The following is a 19,688-nucleotide window of genomic DNA, read 5'->3' as shown; positions in this document are numbered from 1 at the left end:
ACCAATTAAGTTTAATGAGCTTAAAGTTAAGAGCTTAAACTGAAAATTTTTTGTTGTATAATCTGTCGCGATTTTTTGTAATTCAGTATATAGCAGTTGTAGTTTACCCCCTAAACTAAGGAAAAAAAGTATTCAGAACTAGCTTTTGTTAATTTTATATATTTGTTTAATTTTGTATAAAAATATTATATATATGACAGTTATCGTAGGGAATGTTTTAATTAATACGGTGGTAGATTTCCATGGTAAAATGCGTAATGTTTATGTGCTGTAATTAAAAAAGAGAACGTTTCAAATTTGTATAAACTTTTTGTAAATGTTAAATTTGTCTATATACTTGTTTACAATATAAGATATACCAATATGTGATCTTGCTGGCCACCCTATTATATTAAAATTCCCTACGTCAGTTTTTTGGACATTTATTAATGAAAATTTAATACCAGTGATAATTTGTTTCTTTTCAAATTTAATATAGAATGTCCGACATGACAGCCACAGCAGCAGCCGACTTAGAGAGAGACGAACAGCACGAAGAACAGAAGCCGGAAACCACAAGTGGGTGAGTAATATTTTAATATGTATAAAACGAAGTAGAATGATGTCTGTCTGTCTGTCTGTCCGTCCGTCCGTCGCTAGCTATATTTTGGTAACCATTCATCGAATCGGATTCGACAATCCATCACAACATAATTACATAAATACATATTACATATTTTTTGGTAATTACTTCTTTGGGCAAAGGTCCGATTACCTGGGATATATAATATATATTTATATATTTCAGTGATAGCGAAAAACAGAAGAACGAAATGAGTGTGTCTGAGCCTGAGCTGCCTGCTAAGCTGGATGACCTGCCTGATACCCCTCCTAAATCGTCTGATACAGAAGATTTGAACCTAACTTTGGATTGCACTACGTAAGTTTATTTATTTTTGTTACCATTCTATTTCTGTTCGGAAGGTGGTAGTAGCCGGATTGAAAAGAGTAGGATAAACATTATTGTTATGGCGAATAATTATAGTTTCATTCAGGGGTGTACATTACGCACAAGATTTATTTTGTTCCCGTGGTACAAAATTTTGTATTTTTTTCCCACCTATTTTTATCTCACCAAGTAGGGACGGAAATGGAGAAATATTGAAAGAACTAAAATTTTTGGTCCTACCACACATATTTTAGTTATTTTCCCCCCACCACCTGAACAGGGGATCCCATATAGGATATACACCCCTGATATTTCAAATTAGCAGCTACGCTAAACCCTCTAATATGAAGTATATCTCTTAAAGTTTCTTTTGCCACTCCCTTCCCTTGCCGGTACCTATGAGAAGAACCCGATCTGTTCAGTGGTTATCGAGATCCTTCGGTACATAAACACGGACATCCTGTTACTTTAGTATTATTTTTTTTTATTTTTCAGGGACGACGATGGATGGGAGACAATGCAGAAAATAAAACAAGACCTTAGGGCAGCAAAGCAAAAAATTGCTTCTTTGGAAGAGGAGATCGCTTGTTTGGAAACACAAACAAAGTAAGAAATTTTTTTCACTTCTTTTTTTGGTATTTAATCCGGGCGACTGTGTTGTAAATGATTTTTCGGTACAGACAAATTCACCTTTATATATTACAAAACTAGCAAGTATGCCTCTAGGGGTAAGGTGGGAGGGGTAAATGTGGACCAAAAAAAAAGTTTACTATTTAATTATAATATGATTGCTTAATTCAGGGAGCAATCCAAGAGATGTCCGGCGGCACAAAAGGATGACCAGAAGGTCGGACAAGCCTCTGTTATGGAAGGAGAAGCAAAGTAAGATATCCTATTATATAAAGTAGTAAGCGTTTTTTGTTTGTCCCGAAGGATAACCGCTAAACCGATATTGTTCTCCTTTAAAGTGAAGCTTCTTATAGGTCCTGGAAAGGTTTTAAACTATTTTTGTGCAGGGTGTCTTCACCCCCTTCCCCAAAAAATATTTTTACTCTTCTGAAACTGAAATTGAAAATGGGAAGATGTTGATTTTTCCCCTTCCAACCTTAAGTGCCCCTAGAGGTTTCTAGGGGCGTAGCCACTAGTTTCTTTTAATAATCTTTTTTCATACTTTATCCGGGCGACTGTGTTGTAAATGATTTTTCGGTACAGACAAATTCACCTTTATATATTACAAAACTATAGGAAGTATGCCTCTAGGGGTAAGGTGGGAGTGGTAAATGTGGACCATAAAAAGTTTACTATTTAATAATAATATGATTGCTTAATTCAGGGAGCAATCCGAGAAATGTCCGGCGGCACAAAAGGATGACCAGAAGGTCGGACAAGCCTCTGTTATGGAAGGAGAAGCAAAGTAAGATATCCTGTTATATAAAGTAGTAAGCGTTTTTTGTCTGTCCCAAAGGATAACCGCTAAACCGATATTGTTCTCCTTTAAAGTGAAGCTTCTTATAGGTCCTAGAAAGGTTTTAAACTATTTTTGTGCAGGGTGTCTTCACCCCCTTCCCCAAAAAATATTTTTACTCTTCTGAAACTGAAATTGAAAATGGGAAGATGTTGATTTTTCCCCTTCCAACCTTAAGTGCCCCTAGAGGTTTCTAGGGGCGTAGCCACTAGTTTCTTTTAATAATCTTTTTTCATACTTTATCCGGGCGACTGTGTTGTAAATGATTTTTCGGTACAGACAAATTCACCTTTATATATTACAAAACTATAGGAAGTATGCCTCTAGGGGTAAGGTGGGAGTGGTAAATGTGGACCATAAAAAGTTTACTATTTAATAATAATATGATTGCTTAATTCAGGGAGCAATCCGAGAAATGTCCGGCGGCACAAAAGGATGACCAGAAGGTCGGACAAGCCTCTGTTATGGAAGGAGAAGCAAAGTAAGATATCCTGTTATATAAAGTAGTAAGCGTTTTTTGTCTGTCCTAAAGGATAACCGCTAAACCGATATTGTTCTCCTTTAAAGTGAAGCTTCTTATAGGTCCTAGAAAGGTTTTAAACTATTTTTGTGCAGGGTGTCTTCACCCCCTCCCCCAAAAAATATTTTTACTCTTCTGAAACTGAAATTGAAAATGGGAAGATGTAGATTTTTCCCCTTCCAACCTTAAGTGCCCCTAGAGGTTTCTAGGGGCGTAGCCACTAGTTTCTTTTAATAATCTTTTTTCATACTTTATCCGGGCGACTGTGTTGTAAATGATTTTTCGGTACAGACAAATTCACCTTTATATATTACAAAACTATAGGAAGTATGCCTCTAGGGGTAAGGTGGGAGTGGTAAATGTGGACCATAAAAAGTTTACTATTTAATAATAATATGATTGCTTAATTCAGGGAGCAATCCGAGAAATGTCCGGCGGCACAAAATGATGATCAGAAGGTCGGACAAGCCTCTGTTATGGAAGGAGAAGCAAAGTAAGATATCCTATTATATAAAGTAGTAAGCGTTTTTTGTCTGTCCCGAAGGATAACCGCTAAACCGATATTGTTCTCCTTTAAAGTGAAGCTTCTTATAGGTCCTGGAAAGGTTTTAAACTATTTTTGTGCAGGGTGTCTTCACCCCCTCCCCCAAAAAATATTTTTACTCTTCTGAAACTGAAATTGAAAATGGGAAGATGTTGATTTTTCCCCTTCCAACCTTAAGTGCCCCTAGAGGTTTCTAGGGGCGTAGCCACTAGTTTCTTTTAATAATCTTTTTTCATACTTTATCCGGGCGACTGTGTTGTAAATGATTTTTCGGTACAGACAAATTCACCTTTATATATTACAAAACTATAGCAAGTATGCCTCTAGGGGTAAGGTGGGAGTGGTAAATGTGGACCATAAAAAGTTTACTATTTAATAATAATATGATTGCTTAATTCAGGGAGCAATCCGAGAAATGTCCGGCGGCACAAAAGGATGACCAGAAGGTCGGACAAGCCTCTGTTATGGAAGGAGAAGCAAAGTAAGATATTTCTTTTAATATTATTTTTTCATACTTTATCCGGGCGACAGTGTTGTAAATGATTTTTCTGTAAAGACAAATTCAACGTGTTCCTTTATTTATTAAAAGCGAGTACTAGCAAGTACGCCTCTAGCTGGGTAAGGTGGAAGGGGTAAATGTGGAACCAAAAAGTTAACTACTTAATTTAAATAGATTATTATATATATATTGTTTAATTCAGGAACAAAACAGCTGCAGCTGGCTCTCCAGAAAATTCGGATGAGAACGAGGTTAAGGAAGTCACTGTTATGGAAACACCAGCAAAGTAAGATTTTTAAAAAATTGTTTTTACTACTTTATCCTGGCGACTGTGTTGTAAATGATTTTTCTGTACGCTAAACCCTCTAATATGAAGTATATCCTTAAAGTTTCTTTTGCCACTCCCTTCCCTTGCCGGTACCTATGAGAAGAACCCGATCGGTTCAGCGGTTAACAAGATCCTTCGCTACATACAAACAAAAATCGTTTTACTTTGTAGTATAGATTGTTTAATTTCAGGATGAAAGACCAACCGGATTTTGATATAATTTATGAGAACATAAAGAATCCAGGACCAAAAAGCCCAGGTATAGTACAATATTTATACTAGCGACTGTGCCCAAAGCATATAGTGAAACATTTCTGTACTACATTGTATTATTACACTAGGTTAGGTTAGGTTAGGTTAGGTTAGGTTAGGTTAGGTTAGGTTAGGTTAGGTTAGGTTAGGTTAGGTTAGGTTAGGTTAGGTTAGGTTAGGTTAGGTTAGAATAGGCTAGGCTAGGCTAGGCTAGGCTAGGCTAGGTTAAAACTAGAAATATTACTCTTTCTATTAATACACTAGGTTAGGTTAGGCTAGAAAAAAAAACTATTGTAAAATTGAAGTATTTTTTTGTAAAAAAAAGTAATTTTAAAAAATATTTTAATTTCAGTGTATGGGGTGTCAGATGATGAGCAGGAGATGTTTGAACCACCCCCTCCTACAATCACGCCAGCATCAAAACTGAGTAGGCGCAAAAGAAGTGCAACACCGGGGAAAATCAAGACCTGCGCCCATGGACGCAGTCCCCGAAGCGAGCTGCCATTGAACACGAGACTCATCGAATGCACCTATATGTGCCCAGACTGCCGCGTCTTCTTTCACAAGAGGCAAAAACAAAGAAAAGAAGGACAAAAGTAAGCTGATGTATAATAGTCCTTCCAGTCAGATCATATATAAACTATTTGTGATAAAAAAGTGATATATATCAAGATATCTTGAGTCAAAAATATGTTTAACCACCTTTAATTTGTACGTACATTAATCTATATGACAGTTTGACAGTTTTGTTCTGACGATGAAAATATTCATATAATATTATATTTGAAACCGCTATTCCTATATAGCAAAATTTTTGAAAATTTAATAATGGAAAGTAACTTCGTAATATATTTTTCTTGTATAAAAATGTTCTAGTATAAAGTACAATTAGAATCCAGATCTCAGCAATTAAAACCTATGTATATTTGTGTTAATTTCTCAGCTTAAACCGATTAAACATGCAGTTATATTATCTGTAAAACTATGTAATATTTGGTCAAATTTAAACCACGTCTAGAATTATAGACTAATTAAGAAAATTTCTGTGAATATATACCTATATAGTATCGCGCTATCGTACCTATGTAAATCATTATGTAAAAAAATATGTTTAAGTGTTTCAATCAATAAAGTTAATAATGAAAACAATTTTTTTTTTATTTTTGCGTTTTGTGTACAAGCGAGGTTTTTCTATAATTAAGGTCGTTTTTTACCACTTTCTCGTGATTTTTACCACCCGTTTTTACCACAATTATTGGTAAATTTTTACCATATTTACCCTATTTCTGGTAAAATTTTACCAGTTTAGGGCAAAAATATTACCAGGTGTTGAACAGTTTTACCACTTTTTTGGTAAAATTTACCGCAAATTTCTGGTAAATTTTACCAAAAAAGTGGTAAAAATTGGTCAAAATCTGGTATAAATTTGCGTCCTAAAATGGTAATATTTTACCGGAAATCTGGTAAAATTTTACCGATAATTGTGGTAAAAATCGATGGTAAAAAGCGTGAGAAAGTACCACTAAAAGTGTTTTTACCACGATTACGGTAAAATTTTACCACCTTTTAAATCGTATAGGCTGGTAAAATTTTACCGTAAAAGTGGTAAAAACTAGGTTTTTTTATGGTATTAATTCCGTCCTGGGTCTCTTTCTATCCATCCCTCTCTCCCCCTGTTACTTTCTATGTATCTTTTTTTAGTAGCGAAGCTACTCTATAATTTGAAATGTCCGTTCGTCTGAGACAAAGTGGGGGAAACGTGATTTACTCGGCTCCTATTCAAGATAGACAGCTGAAATTTTTAGTGAATATTCTCATGACATATGCCCATCTTATCCATACATTGTTTTGTCCATCTGTCTGTTATTTGGGGTGCTAGATCGATTCCTAGATTTTCATGTTTTCGTGATTTTCTCAACTCCTTTTTCAGGGCTTGTTTAAATTTACATTCTCCATATTTTCCTTAACTTTTATTACGAATTTTTTTTTATTATTTTGGGTGCTAGATCGATTCATAGATTTTTAGGTTTTCTATGGTTTTCTCGATTTCTATTCAGGATTTGCGGCTGAAATTATCAAGGATTGAATATGCTCATACTCTACATATTTTTTAAAAGTTTCATTAAGATTTGTATATAAATTGCGGTGCTAGATCGATTCCTAGATTTTAAATTTTCGTGATTTTTTAGGTTTCTGGATTTCCGTATTTTATCAAGATTATTTTTTATTGTATGACAATACTTTATAGTTATTTTTCCCGATAACCATTCATAATTTTTAAGCTTCGCTATTTATGGATGTTGTCATCCTTGTTTCTGTTTTAATTTAAGTTTCAACCCATTTTAATGCCTTTGTCCAAAGAAGACCCACTTCATTTTCTAAGTGTTAAAATATAACCTAAAACTAGACCATAACTAAAAGAAGTTTTTTTGTAACCAGTTATTTTAGCGGTTTCCAAGATATTACACATATATTTCCAGCTTCTTCAGTATACTCCCCTAGGGGCAATTCTCCCAAAAAAATAGTTTAGATACTTTTCTGGTCCTTATAGAAGATTCGCTGCAAAAGAGAAACATATCGGTTCAGCGGTTAGCTTTTACATAACGATTGAAATAAATAATTGTTTCTGTTTAGTGGGGGGCAAAAAATTATACATAGATAGAACCATGGTTTTAAAGGGATAAGACACTGGCCTTTAAATTTATGTACATCCTCAATTATGATACACTAAAAAAAACATTTAGTGGTTGAAACGTTGGAGGCTCAATTTAATGAACCAACCAATCTAAATTAAAAAAGTCCCCAAAGTTGATAAGCCGTCGAATAAGAAATCGTTATAATAAAGCTTTGGGGACTGATGAAATAAACAGCCCATTGTCTTCTTCCTTCCTGGAGAGAACAAGAATGTTAAGTTTTCCTTTAATTAGGTTTATATTGTAGATTCTCAAAATAGAAAAAAAGAATGATTATATTCATAAAAGCGAAGCTCAACAAAACAAAACAATTTGGCAACTGAATAAAGTCGAAAAAGATCTGTCATAAAATTGCTTAAAAGATTCTATATCTACATAGTTTGAACGTTCATTATTTCAAAAATAAATTATGAAGAGGCTTCGCTTAAGATATCGTACCTTAATCAAATCAATATGATTGAATAATTAATACAAGAATTATTAGAATTGTACCTCATTGTTACGAGAATCGGGAATAGTCCCTTTCGCAACATCGCCCCATAAGGGGCGATTCGTCGTATTTTTAAAATGGCCTTTTTTGGTTATTTTAGGTTAGGTTAGGTTATATTGGGTTAGGTGATTGCCCTACAGGAATAGGTTATTGGCCCCGCATGGGTTAGAGCCCCCCGCAGGGGCTAGAAATAGGAAAAAAGCTACTGTGAAAAATACAAAGAATCGCCCCATAAGGTGCGATGTTACGAAAGGGACCATACCCCGAGAATCTTTTGCAACAATTCGGACGATCAAAGAACAATGTTGTAGAAAATCTTGACTTGTAAAAGGAAAAAAGTTAATGTTATTTATTGATTGTAACCTTTACATAATTTTACTTTTGTTTTATAACACGCAAAATATTGACTAGAAAGATTAGTTTCCCTTACTCTGTTTGTTTGAATACTGTAAAAAAAATACTTTGTTTGTTGACGTAAAATACGATTGTATAAGCAGAATTAGTTTTTCAGCGTTTTCTGGTCTTATTTAGATTTTATTTCTCAATATTAGAGTAAAACACTAGAATTGAAGCGTTTTGCAGCCATTCTGGCAAAGGGTAGGAGATTTGATCATAAGAAAAATGCGCTAAAACCATTTTTAGATGTTGACACCTAAGTTTTGAATTTTTGAATTTACTGTATATTTTAAATAAAAACTAAAATATTTTTGGCTTTTATATTAATGGTTATAAAAAACGAAGAGAATCATTAAATTCTGAAAACTATAAGTGGGGAAAAATTGCGTTCAAAAAAGTTCTCATAAAAAAAACACACTGTACAAAAGCTTCGAATTTAAAAACAATCATGTTAACATCTACGCAACTTCAACCGTTGATGATCTTGTTATTTTACAACAACATGAGTGCAAGTGTTAAACTATTTGTTTGTGTTTTTCATTTTTCTTTAAAAATTTCCCACAATATTTCTCTCTTTGTACTTTGTGAAACCATTTAGAAAGAATTATATTTTTTTAAATGCACATACAACTATGGGTAGTAATACATTACATAAAAATAAGAATGCTCATAAATTGCTTAGCAACAAGGATGACAACATCTCTAAAAGCGAAGCTCTGGAACGGCAGGACAAATGAACACTAACACTTGAGCTGAGTATCAGAACCGAATAATCAGAATATAAATGTATTAAAGTCAAACGAAACAAAATTGTAAGTAGATCTGTTGAAAAATTGCTTAAATACAGGATATTGTTTAAGGACATACTTACATTTTGAGGACTCGATTATAGAGATGTTTCGCTTATAACAATGTACTTTGTTGTCTTAGGAATCAGTATTTCAATAATCAGACCAATCGGATAATTTTATCACATAAAAATTAGTTGTTAAAAAGGTTAAAAAGCAATATGTTTAAAATGGACGTTCGGACTTTCTGGTAACGATTATAGAGTTTCTTCACTTTCTAACTCATACCTACCTCATATAGGAATCATCATACAAAGTTTGAAATCCATAGGACAATTCTAACATGTTTAAAATAATGAAAAGAGGAATCCATTACGGACGGACCGACCCTAATTATAGAAAAGCTTTCCTTTAAATAAAAAATAAATAACAGTTTAGATAAAAAATATCATTATGAGTAAAATTATAATTTTCCATATTTGCGAGAGCTAAGATTTTTTATCTGAAGCTTAAGATTTTAATAACTATTGAACTGATTGGGTTCTTCTTTTAAGTGAAGCTTAATTAAGACCTTGGATAGTTTTAAGTCTATTTTGTTTTTAGATTAAGCCTTATGATGATCTAAAGCTATTTTTCAGTCATCCTTTAAATACAGAGCAACTTGTCTAGATGCCAGAGGTGTAGGCGCTAGTATTGTAAATAAATCACTATAGCTGACTGATTTTAAATTTTTAGATCCGGCGGTATGCAAAGATACGGTCAATTTCCTAAACTTACCCGAATGAATTGACGTACAGACATATCCTTGTTGAAAGTTGTAGAGATGCTACGCTTCTAGCAAAAAAAGTACTTAAATGTGTCATATTAAATTATTATTTCACAAAGCATATAATTTATCTTACATGTAGATGTGAACATTTTCAAATTCATTATTCTAGAATAATTTGTTTGTTTTAAAAACAGATCTATAGAACAGATGTATATACAGACAACTACCTCCCTTTCTTTTTCACAGACCTCTTTCGTCTGCTTCTAAATTATTTTCTGCTACTTGGGTGTTTTAATATAAGCAACTGTAACTCATTGGTTGATTTTCAATGATCCAATAGAAAGGTTACACAAGGCGATGGGGAGATACAGTTATTTAACCATTTCTCCCTCTAGTGTTATACTCTAATGTTTTAAACGCAAATATGACTAATAAGATATATAAGTTGGAAAGAATTTTAATGTTAGATGGAGATTTGAAATCTGCATCAAATTTTAAGAATTTTGTTTTAAATTCGTTTTTTGTACAATTCTTTATCTAAATCATTCTTTATCTAAATCATCATTCAACCAATTAGAGCGCAGGTAGTTTAAAATCCACCTATCCTATTGGTCAAAATTAATTAACTTAAATTGTATTTCCGCTTTTAGATAAAGAATTTTCCAAAATCGAATTTTATAACAAATCCTTAAAATTTGATGCAGATTTCAAATCTCCCTCTAACAACAAAATTCATTCCAACTTATATATCTTAATGACTAAGTCGCTTAGACTATAGATAACCTTCCATCGTATATTAGTGGCGATTTCTCTTAGGAGGTTGGAGTTACCTCCTCCTGGAGAACCATGTCGATTCTTGGTCAGCGAGATAATTTGCTACAGATAGACAGACATCCTTGTACTTCCATATAAGGATATTTTAAATGGTTTAACGTTTGTTTAAATTTTTGACAAATACAATTAAAATTCACTAAAAGCTTTCACTAAAATTAAAAATTAAACGCTTTTTTAAACTACTAAAATCAATACTGAAAATACGCATCATCTTCGAATATAAATCCAGCAACATTTTCAAACTTTTATATTTGGGTTCAAACTTTATACAAGTAGTTTCTGGTGTCCAATAATTTCAGAATATTGTTGGCATATATACAAAGTGTTTTTTTTTATGGATGCAATAAGACACAATTAATAGTAGGAACAAAAAGTCCCATAATGCAAAGAAAATAAAAAGGGGCCGCTTGTTAATAATTTAGGGTTCATAATTTGATTAAATAAATTTATATTTTTTGTGGGGGGGGGGGGGAAACGATAGCACAATTTATTTTCTTCGTCATTTTGTCCAACAAATAAACGGTTTGGTGTATTATAACATCCGCGAATTATTGTTTCACTAAAATTACATGCCAATTATATTAATCTAAATATACATCCAAATGTGTTATTTAATAAGAATAAAGCAGTTTGTGCTGTGTTAATAGATTTTTGGTGATACTTTGGATTTTTCAAATCTTCTGCTAAAATCTATATTTGTAAAATGCAGACAAAATTGAACACCAGTTTTAAGGGGGCGGGGGGGAGGGGGTTAGAAATGTTTTATTGTGGGTAAAATAAGAAGGGAGAATAAGAGATGAAATAGTGTAATTTTAAAGGATATTATAGAATAATTTTATTCCATTTAAAAACAAACCAAAAATAAGGACTTTTCAATTAATTTTTAACCCTTTTTTCCCAAATAAGATTTATTTCTCTTCGGTTGTAATAAGTATGATATTTATTTACAGTTAATAATTTGATTGAAATTTCCATTTATACGAATCTTTGTTCCACTGTGACTAGATGGATGTAAAGTTGAAACTGTAAACAATATTTGTTTAAGAATTTATACCTCAACCAACAGATACAACTTTTTTTTCAGAGATAGAAAAATGGATGTAAAATATACCTGAATATTATGACAGGGGAAAAATTGTCGTTAATTGAGGTTTCTAATATGGACCTCATTTATTGGTAAGTTCGTTCTTCCAGTTGGAAGGAATGGTAATGGGTAAAGGGGGTGGATAGGGGAATCGTTAGTTTAGCCAGGTACAAGTATCCCCTGACAAGGAACAAATATGATATTATGATTTCTAAAATCCTGTTTCGTGTTGTAGGTTGGATTCTGGACGATCCGTGTTGCCAGCCAGGGCCAGGTAGAGGAGAAGAAGATCAAGGTAGAGAAATACTACAACCCACAGTTCGAGGTATTTGTCCGTATGCCCACCTTTGTCTTCGACACCGACCAGATCATCGAGGCGCAGGTGTCGGCGGCCTACCTGTACGAGAAAACGGCGAAGGGGAACGTGATTGTGCGGTGGTATGCAAAGAAGATTGATGGAACGACGCCGCTGTACAATGATACCTCTCTGTACAGACAAGAGTTCTCGTATTATCATAATATTAGTAATATCAGGTCAGTACACTAATAAGAAGAACAAGGATGACAACATCCATAAAAGTGATTCTCTAAAATGACAGGACAAGCGAACATTAAAACTTGTAGAGTGTCAGAACTGAATAAAATGAATATTAATGCATATGTCTATACAAAATTTAAGTAAATTTGTTGCAAAACTGATTAATACATATTACTGTTTAAGGACATACTGACGTTTTTTGGACTTGATTATAGAGATGCTTCGCTTATAACACTATACCTTGTTGTAATAGGAATCAGTATTTTAAAAAATCTGTGATTAGGATAATATCTGTTATAGGAATCAGCATACAAAGTTTGAAATCAATATAACAAAAGACAATTAAAAAGCTTCCCTGGAAACTACAGTGCATTCGGGCCACTTTCCGAGGTATTAAGCCTCAGACAAAAAAATCTTACTACTTTATATTATTGGATAACACTTTGAAGTTCTTGGTTCATGAAAGAATGATTTCTTTTACTTAACTTAATGCTATTTTTGACACTGTTTGAGCAGAAATGGAATTAAAGAAATACAGAAGTATTGTCATAACTTAATTATGAAATATCTGCTCTTCAAAATAACATTTTTTGTATATGTAGGACAAATGAGCTATACAACAATGTGGATGGTGTTCCTATTCGCAACCTGTCTCTGATTGTACGACCAGACAGATACGGCTACGTGGACCCGTACGTCAACACAACCTCCCAGCCCATCCGTCCGCTCTTCCAGAACTGGACCTACCTTACCACAGAGACCCGTCCGTTTCGCAAGAACGTCGACCTTGGCGGCACGTTTTTTCTGACCATGAAAGACGTGCGAAACTTCATGGGCACCACGCAGGGCGTCCAGGTCAGGGCTGAGGCTTTTGTCACGGAGTACTTCTACAACAACACACAGCGGGGCTTCTGCGAGACAAGAATCATCAACCAAACGCTGAGTCTGAGATTTGTCGGGAACAGTCCCATGGTGTTCACCCCAGGTATGCTGTTCGAGGGTGCCGTTTCTGTGCGGTACCACGACCAGGTGGCCCTGCCGGCAGAGGACCTGCGTGACTCTGAACTGGAAATCAACGTCAGGGCCAAGAAGAAGGATGGCAGTGTTGTCGACCTGACAAAGATTCGGGTTCCCAAATATGTAGCGGACCAGTTTAATGAGTTTCAGGATATAGACCGGCTCGCCCATTATGGACAATCATTTGGATCCGATGCCATTTATGATGTTATAAACAATAATGATATTAATCCTGCAGCTTTTATTACCAATAATGTTGATAAGAACACAGAGTTTCTTTACAGTATCTACGCCAAAGAAAAACAATTTGAAGAGTACAGAGAGAAGGGGGTGCATAGATTTAGATTTGAGGTTCCTGAGTTGACCGAGGAGCTGTATCTGACCGCTTACTACTCTGACAATAAGAATCCACAGAATACATACACAGAAGCAACTGCTTATGCCTCGTATGGCCCCCGTGGCAGGCATATCCAAGTCAGATCCAGCACTAGAAATATTGCTGTTGGCGAATATGTCGTCTTTCATGTCAAGAGTAACTTCCCACTGCCATATTTTGACTGGCTGATAGTGTCCAAGAATCTCATCCTGAATTCTGGCCGAGAGTATGGTTCTGACATACACGCAGTTACAAATACATTTAGTTTAGTTGTTTCTTCAGAGATGGCGCCAGGGTTCCACATTATTGTGCACACTGTGACGAAGCCCGACGACTTCATGCTCTCCAACTCTGCCTACTTCCCCGTGCAGGCCATTAACCGGCACAAGATTGAGTTTAAGCTGACCCAGATCAAGGACCATCTGAAGGACACTGTGGAGGCAACCTGCAGGGGCGACCCTGGAGCTGTTTTCTTGTCCTCATCCATCCGTTCTGCCGTTTTTGCTACACAGGGCAAGAATACAATCACCAAAGCATCCATTCTTGAAAGTCTGCATACATTTGAAAATGTTGACAAACATATTCATAGGGTTTTCTTTACTGACAGGGAAGGTACAAAGCCAGATGAGGTGAGCTACTATCCCTCCATGGATTATGGAGTTGACACAAACAGAACGTTTGAGTTGAACGAGCTGCTGATCTTTACAGATTTTGTGTTTATTCCCCAGACACCGCTGACGCGTCAGTGCAACAAGACAGCCGGATACTTTCCCTGCCTGCACAAGGGTTGCTACACAGCCGACCAGATCTGCAACGGCTACAAGGACTGCGAGGACGGGCTGGATGAGGCCGACTGCGGAGATGAACTTTCCGCCCAACAGGACGCCACGCTCAGGTTTAGGCTGTCCAGAGTGAACAGGTACACAGATTTTTACGATGTTGGCTCCGGGGAGTGGGGCTGGTTTGATGTCAACATTGACGAGGATAGAGAACAGTTCTATAACCTTGAGGTGCCACTCACCACAGATACCTGGTACTTCAACGCGTTCAGCATCAGTAAGAAGCACGGCATTGGCATCATGGATGACCCCTTGTCTTTTGACTCCATTCGACCTGTCCATTTCTACTGTGAAGCTCCAAAGGAGATACACAGAGGAGAGTCTGTGGGCATCAGATGTATGATCATGAACAGATCTCCCTATGATCTAGAAACAGTTATCATACTCATGGGGTCTGATGATTATGAGTTTATAAATGTGGAATCCTATGGATTTGTGGAGTCGCACAACCCGAGGACGTCCAAGGGTGACCACCATCATCTAGTGTTTGTCCGCGGTCAGGATGAACTAGAGGTTCACTTGCCAATCAAACCAACACCTGACGGGGAGCAGGGCGAGATAACCGCCTATGTGACCCTATCCACACAGATCATGTCCAACACACAGGAAGTGACCATCAACATCCTCCCCGAGGGCAGCATTGTCCACCGACACACCTCCCTCCTACTGGACCTGAAAAGTCGGGCAAATGAAATCAAGTACATGAACATCTTTGTGGATGAAACGCCAGAAATTCCTTATGAAATCTTTAGAAGATATATTTACAACAGCCCGTATGGTAGGGTGTCATTGAGTGGGGATGTTATTGGTCCAACATTTATGAAAAACAGTCCTGTTAATCTTGAGTCGATGTTTCCTGATGGCAATGGCAGGTTTGGCAAGGGAACAGAGTACCATGGCTTCAACTTGGCTGCTAACACCTGGCAACTTCATTATTACAGGTATGATATTTCTTAATAATACCACCACATAAATAAGTAATAACTAATTTAAAATAAAATTGTAGTTAGGTTCTATAAGATTCTATTTTTGTTCTTTTTATTGTTGTATACATTTACTAGCGGACTAAAAAAATGGGGGAGGATTTTTTTGTTTTTGTGGGGGTTGGGGGTGTCCCACCTCCCAAGAAAATAGCCTAAAAACACCACAGGACCAGTAGGTATATACCCTGAAGAGTAGAATTAAATCGATTTAGTGGTTACCAAGATCTTAAGGGAAGGACAGACAGACAATAAGCTACTTTGTATTATAGTTATTGAAAAAAATCAATATTTTCAAAATAGTTATTGTAGAAATAATTAAAATTATATTAATACATTTTATGATCAATAATTAATTTTCAATTTTTTTTTAATGTAAATATTTTTTAATTTTTCTTTTTATTCTTCAGGCTGACAAATCAGTTCCAGTCCAACTGGGACCTGGCCAAGAGGGTTTTTGAGCAGATGAACATTGAGTACGCAGCCGTCATGCGTCGTTTCAGCACCCAGGGCTGGGCGTCCATCTGGGACACGGCCAAGCCGTCTGTCTGGCTGACCTCCTGGTGCATCAAGATATTCTCCCACGTGTCCTTCCAGGACTGGGAGGACTATATCTATATTGATCCAGAGGTGTTTGGGTCCTCTGTCATGTGGCTGATCAACCAGCAGGATGTTGAGGGAGAATTCATGGAGACTGAATACTACAGCGAACACCCGCTGCACAAGCCTATGACTCGTAACCCCGAGGCCGGCAACATAGCACTCACCGCCCATGTCCTAATTTCTCTGCAAGAAACAGCTGATAAGCTGTACGGAGAAATCAAGAAATATTCTTCATCAGCCAGACAACGTGCTCGTCGTTTCCTTGAGCGAAATTTACCAAAAATAACCGACCCGTATGAACTTGCGATAGTGTCATATGCCCTAGTGTTGGCTCGCAGTCCCGAGGCTGATGCTGCCTACGGCCGGCTGTTGCAGATGAAGCGCGAGGAAAGTGGGATGGTCTACTGGAGTCCAACTAAGATTCACACCAACACAGTCAAGTATCTCCAGTTCAACCGACCTTTCCTGGAGGGCAAGGACAAACAGTTCAATGATGCTGTGGCTGTTGAGGCCACTGGATACGCTTTGCTGGTGCTGTTCCAGGTACAGGGTGGCGGTGTCACTGTCCTGCAGGACCAGATTGTTACCTGGCTGAACACCATGAGGCTGGGTGTGGGTGGCTTTATTGCCACACAGGACACCATCGTGGCTCTTGAGGCCCTGGTCTCCTACAGCTACAACAGCAGAATTAAGGACATTACAAATCTCAACATTGAAATTGAAATTCCTGATTCTAACATTACCAAAAATATTTACTTCAGCGGCAACGGCATCTCCAACCTCCAAGAAATCGTTATCCCCAACGTATGGGGCCATGTCAATTACCACGCAACCGGAGCCGGCCAGGCCGTCGCCCAGCTGGACATCAACTGGGGCATTGACTTCGAGCCATACAAGGACCACCCGCAGGTGCAGTGCTTCAACCTGACCATCGACGAGAACTACCGCGGACGGAACAAGTCCGAGATTGATGTGAAGAGCTGTATGAGCTGGACGTGTATAGGAGACAGTCCAACTTCTGGTCTGACCATGCTAGTGGTGGATATACCAACAGGATATATTATGTTACAGGTGAGACTTTTTATAATTGAATTATCATATATATCTTGTAAAGTCAAAGCAATCTTGTAACTCTTAAAAACATTATCGAATTTTCAAATAATATTTACTGAGACAAAAGTATATTATTGTAACACATTATTTAACTAATAGAAAAAAGTAGTAATAGGATATTTCGGACAGTCTCATTATTTTTAGAATAATTCGTTTTTCTTGTGATCAAATATTTTTTACGAAAGCCATATTGTCAGCATAAAAAAAATATCAAATCCCATGCTTTTTGATCAGCAAGAATCAATTGTTTAAGCCATTTTAGGGATCTTTTGCTTCAAACAGAAAGATTTAATAGGTTACTTGAAAAATACTAAGATGTCAGGGATATAAAGGGATAAGACAATGGCCGATAAATTGATGTACTTCTCATGATGATACACATAATTAACCCCTCTGTAGATTACAATTAGTGGTTGAAACATTTGGACACTAACCTTAATGAACCAAATAATCAAAATTCAAAAAAGTTCCTAAAGTTGTTAATCCAACTAATAAGAAAACTTTATTTTAAAACTTTGGGGACTAGTGTAATAAATAGCCTAATGTCCTCTCCCTCCCTACTAAGATGTACTGTTAAATACTTAAATACAAATTCTTTTCCATTACTATAGTTTGAATGTTCATATTATAAATTCTAAAGTTAAAATATTTTGTTAAGTAAAAATAACTTTTCAACTCAGATCAAAGAATTTAAAAGATGTATATAAATGATATTTCTGTATATATCTTTCCAAGTCAAGTCAATTTCTTATTTTCATTTTATTTTAAAATCTGCTATTTCTAAAAACTAGATATGAGATATTTAGTGTATTAAAATTTAATTGTAATGCAAAGTTTGTTTTGAATAAAAATAATTATTTTTTGCACAAAGTGACAAAAGACTTTGGTTTTGTAAGAAATGAAAAACTTAATCGTGGATATTCATGTACATTTGAGCTTATATCCAGGGAAGGAGGGGACATTGGGCTGTTTATTGAACCAGTCCCCAAAGTTTTTAATAACGTTTCTTATTCCTCGGCTTAATAACTTTGGGGACTTTTAATGAATTTTGATTGGTTGGTTCAAAAAGTTGAGTGTCCATATTTGCAAAATTGTAATCTACAAAAGGGGTAATCTTTTACATAATAATTAGGGATGTACATCAATTTATCGGCCATTGTCTTATCCCTTTAGATCCCTGGCTTACAACACCTTTAATAATAGTGTCCCAATATTTTGCAGGTTTTCAAACATTTAACACAGAGGTACAATTTTTGGCGCTTTCTCCCCCCCCCCCTTTTTTTTTGGGGGGGGGGGTTACAAGTGCTAAACAAGTACTTTGTTGGAGAGCATTCAAAAGTTATTAAAAAATAGGGATTGTAATTTTAACACAAAAAAATATAAATTTTTTCAGCCGGATGCCAACAAAATAGTCCGTTCTGGGCAAATTCCGCAGTTGAAGGATGCAGACGTGGAGAAGCCTGGCAAGACTATCTGGTACTTTGAATATCTCAGCGAGGCTCCACAATGCTTTACACATACAATAAGGAGGTAGGATGGATTGGACATACCAACAGACAAAGATGTAGAACAGATAGGTTTATAGCTTTACAGCAATAGAAGGACATATGACCTGACAGATAGACATGCCTGTTAATAATAACTGCCCGCGAATGTGGCTCGTTGTCAGGGAGGTGATAGGTTAGAATCTCGGCCTAACCCGGCGTCATAAATAAAGACATTTAAATGGTTTCTACTGCTGCTATATAAATACCTTCTGATTGTATGTGCACAACTCATTACCATGCTTATTTAGGATTTCTAGACAAAGGTCGTGCAATCAAAGGTTGGTTGTCTAAAGCACTTTTGACCATATAACCATGCCCATCTCTAAGCAAGGTTTGATTCAAAGATTCATTTTCAGGTATTATCCAGTGGCCAACCTGACGCGTACCAGACAGGCCGTCATCGTGGAGCCGCTGCGACCAGAGCGGTTCTTCGTGTATACCTGGAACTCGACTTCGCTGTACATCCTCAGCATCTGCGAGGTGTGCGGCTCCTACCAGTGTCCCTTCTGCCCGTTCTACTCGTCGGCCCCGCCGGTCTTGGTCCTGTCCACCACCTTGCTCGCCACGGTCGTTCCATTTCTGTACCTGATTCATTTTAGTGGCTTGTAACATTGCCAGCTATTAAAAGAACATTATAAATGACATAATAAATTAATTTCTTTTAATTAATTACAATGCGATTTCAAGTCCGCTTTGCAAAAAGTGAATTATTTAAACCCAAATATAATATTATTCAGTATTAATGATATTAAATTCCTAGTGTTATTTTTTTTTCTTCAAATTGAAGCAGATGTTACCAAACCAGTTTATATCAGGGCTCGGCATAGCCGCCTGAAAGCATCAGGGAATCAACCCTTTACAATTTTAAAAATAGGTTTAAATCTTACACAAATATGGCAATGCCTCTTTTCAAAAAAAAAATTGCAAAGCGTCCAAATTGAGGCTTATTTGCGGCTGACGCGCGGTTATCGAGTCCTGAGGTGGATTCTTTAAAAAAAAAATAGGGTAGCTGCACACCAAAATTGTTTTTGTGAAAATTCCTGACGAACCCCAAACTGTCCCACTTTAAGAAAGACGATTCCAGT

The 19,688-nt window shown here is 36.2% G+C and overlaps 3 protein-coding genes across 3 annotated transcripts in view; all 3 read left to right on the top strand.

Moving 5' to 3' along the window:
* The window catches only part of LOC145317711 (CD109 antigen-like), a 71,417-nt gene extending 52,068 nt beyond the window's left edge, over positions 1-19,349 (top strand). Inside the window, exons 7-11 of the mRNA XM_080158930.1 lie at positions 11,826-12,124; positions 12,731-15,301; positions 15,751-17,014; positions 18,450-18,586; positions 18,960-19,349. Coding sequence (XP_080015056.1) covers positions 11,826-12,124; positions 12,731-15,301; positions 15,751-17,014; positions 18,450-18,586; positions 18,960-19,212 — 4,524 coding nt within the window. The 3' untranslated portion in view covers positions 19,213-19,349. The remainder of the gene's footprint in view (positions 1-11,825; positions 12,125-12,730; positions 15,302-15,750; positions 17,015-18,449; positions 18,587-18,959) is intronic.
* Positions 460-1,829, top strand: LOC145317720 (uncharacterized). The gene is made up of 4 exons (XM_080158942.1): positions 460-562; positions 788-919; positions 1,424-1,534; positions 1,730-1,829. Exons 1-4 carry the CDS (start codon positions 480-482, stop codon positions 1,812-1,814), a joined length of 411 nt encoding a protein of 136 aa, XP_080015068.1. The 5' UTR covers positions 460-479; the 3' UTR covers positions 1,815-1,829.
* On the top strand, positions 3,858-5,843 carry LOC145317721 (uncharacterized). Its single transcript, XM_080158943.1, has 3 exons — positions 3,858-4,242; positions 4,476-4,543; positions 4,889-5,843. Exons 1-3 carry the CDS (start codon positions 4,226-4,228, stop codon positions 5,134-5,136), a joined length of 333 nt encoding a protein of 110 aa, XP_080015069.1. The 5' UTR covers positions 3,858-4,225; the 3' UTR covers positions 5,137-5,843.
* Positions 19,350-19,688: the final 339 nt, after the last annotated feature.

This window comes from Acartia tonsa, chromosome 4 (genome assembly GCF_053477335.1).
Source record: "Acartia tonsa isolate MP-2025a chromosome 4, ASM5347733v1, whole genome shotgun sequence".
Taxonomy (NCBI): domain Eukaryota; kingdom Metazoa; phylum Arthropoda; class Copepoda; order Calanoida; family Acartiidae; genus Acartia; species Acartia tonsa.
Note: the sequence above shows the minus strand (reverse complement) of the source record. Positions and strands in the feature narration are given on the sequence as shown.

What these genes read in the sequence shown, in the direction of transcription:
- LOC145317720 (XM_080158942.1), top strand. Translation starts at nt 480, where the DNA reads ATGTCCGACATGACAGCCACAGCAGCAGCCGACTTAGAGAGAGACGAA. An exon ending in CTAACTTTGGATTGCACTAC is followed by an intron (nt 920 to 1,423) that starts GTAAGTTTATTT and finishes TTTATTTTTCAG; the next exon opens with GGACGACGATGGATGGGAGA. An exon ending in TGTTTGGAAACACAAACAAA is followed by an intron (nt 1,535 to 1,729) that starts GTAAGAAATTTT and finishes TGCTTAATTCAG; the next exon opens with GGAGCAATCCAAGAGATGTC.
- LOC145317721 (XM_080158943.1), top strand. An exon ending in TCCAGGACCAAAAAGCCCAG is followed by an intron (nt 4,544 to 4,888) that starts GTATAGTACAAT and finishes TTTTAATTTCAG; the next exon opens with TGTATGGGGTGTCAGATGAT.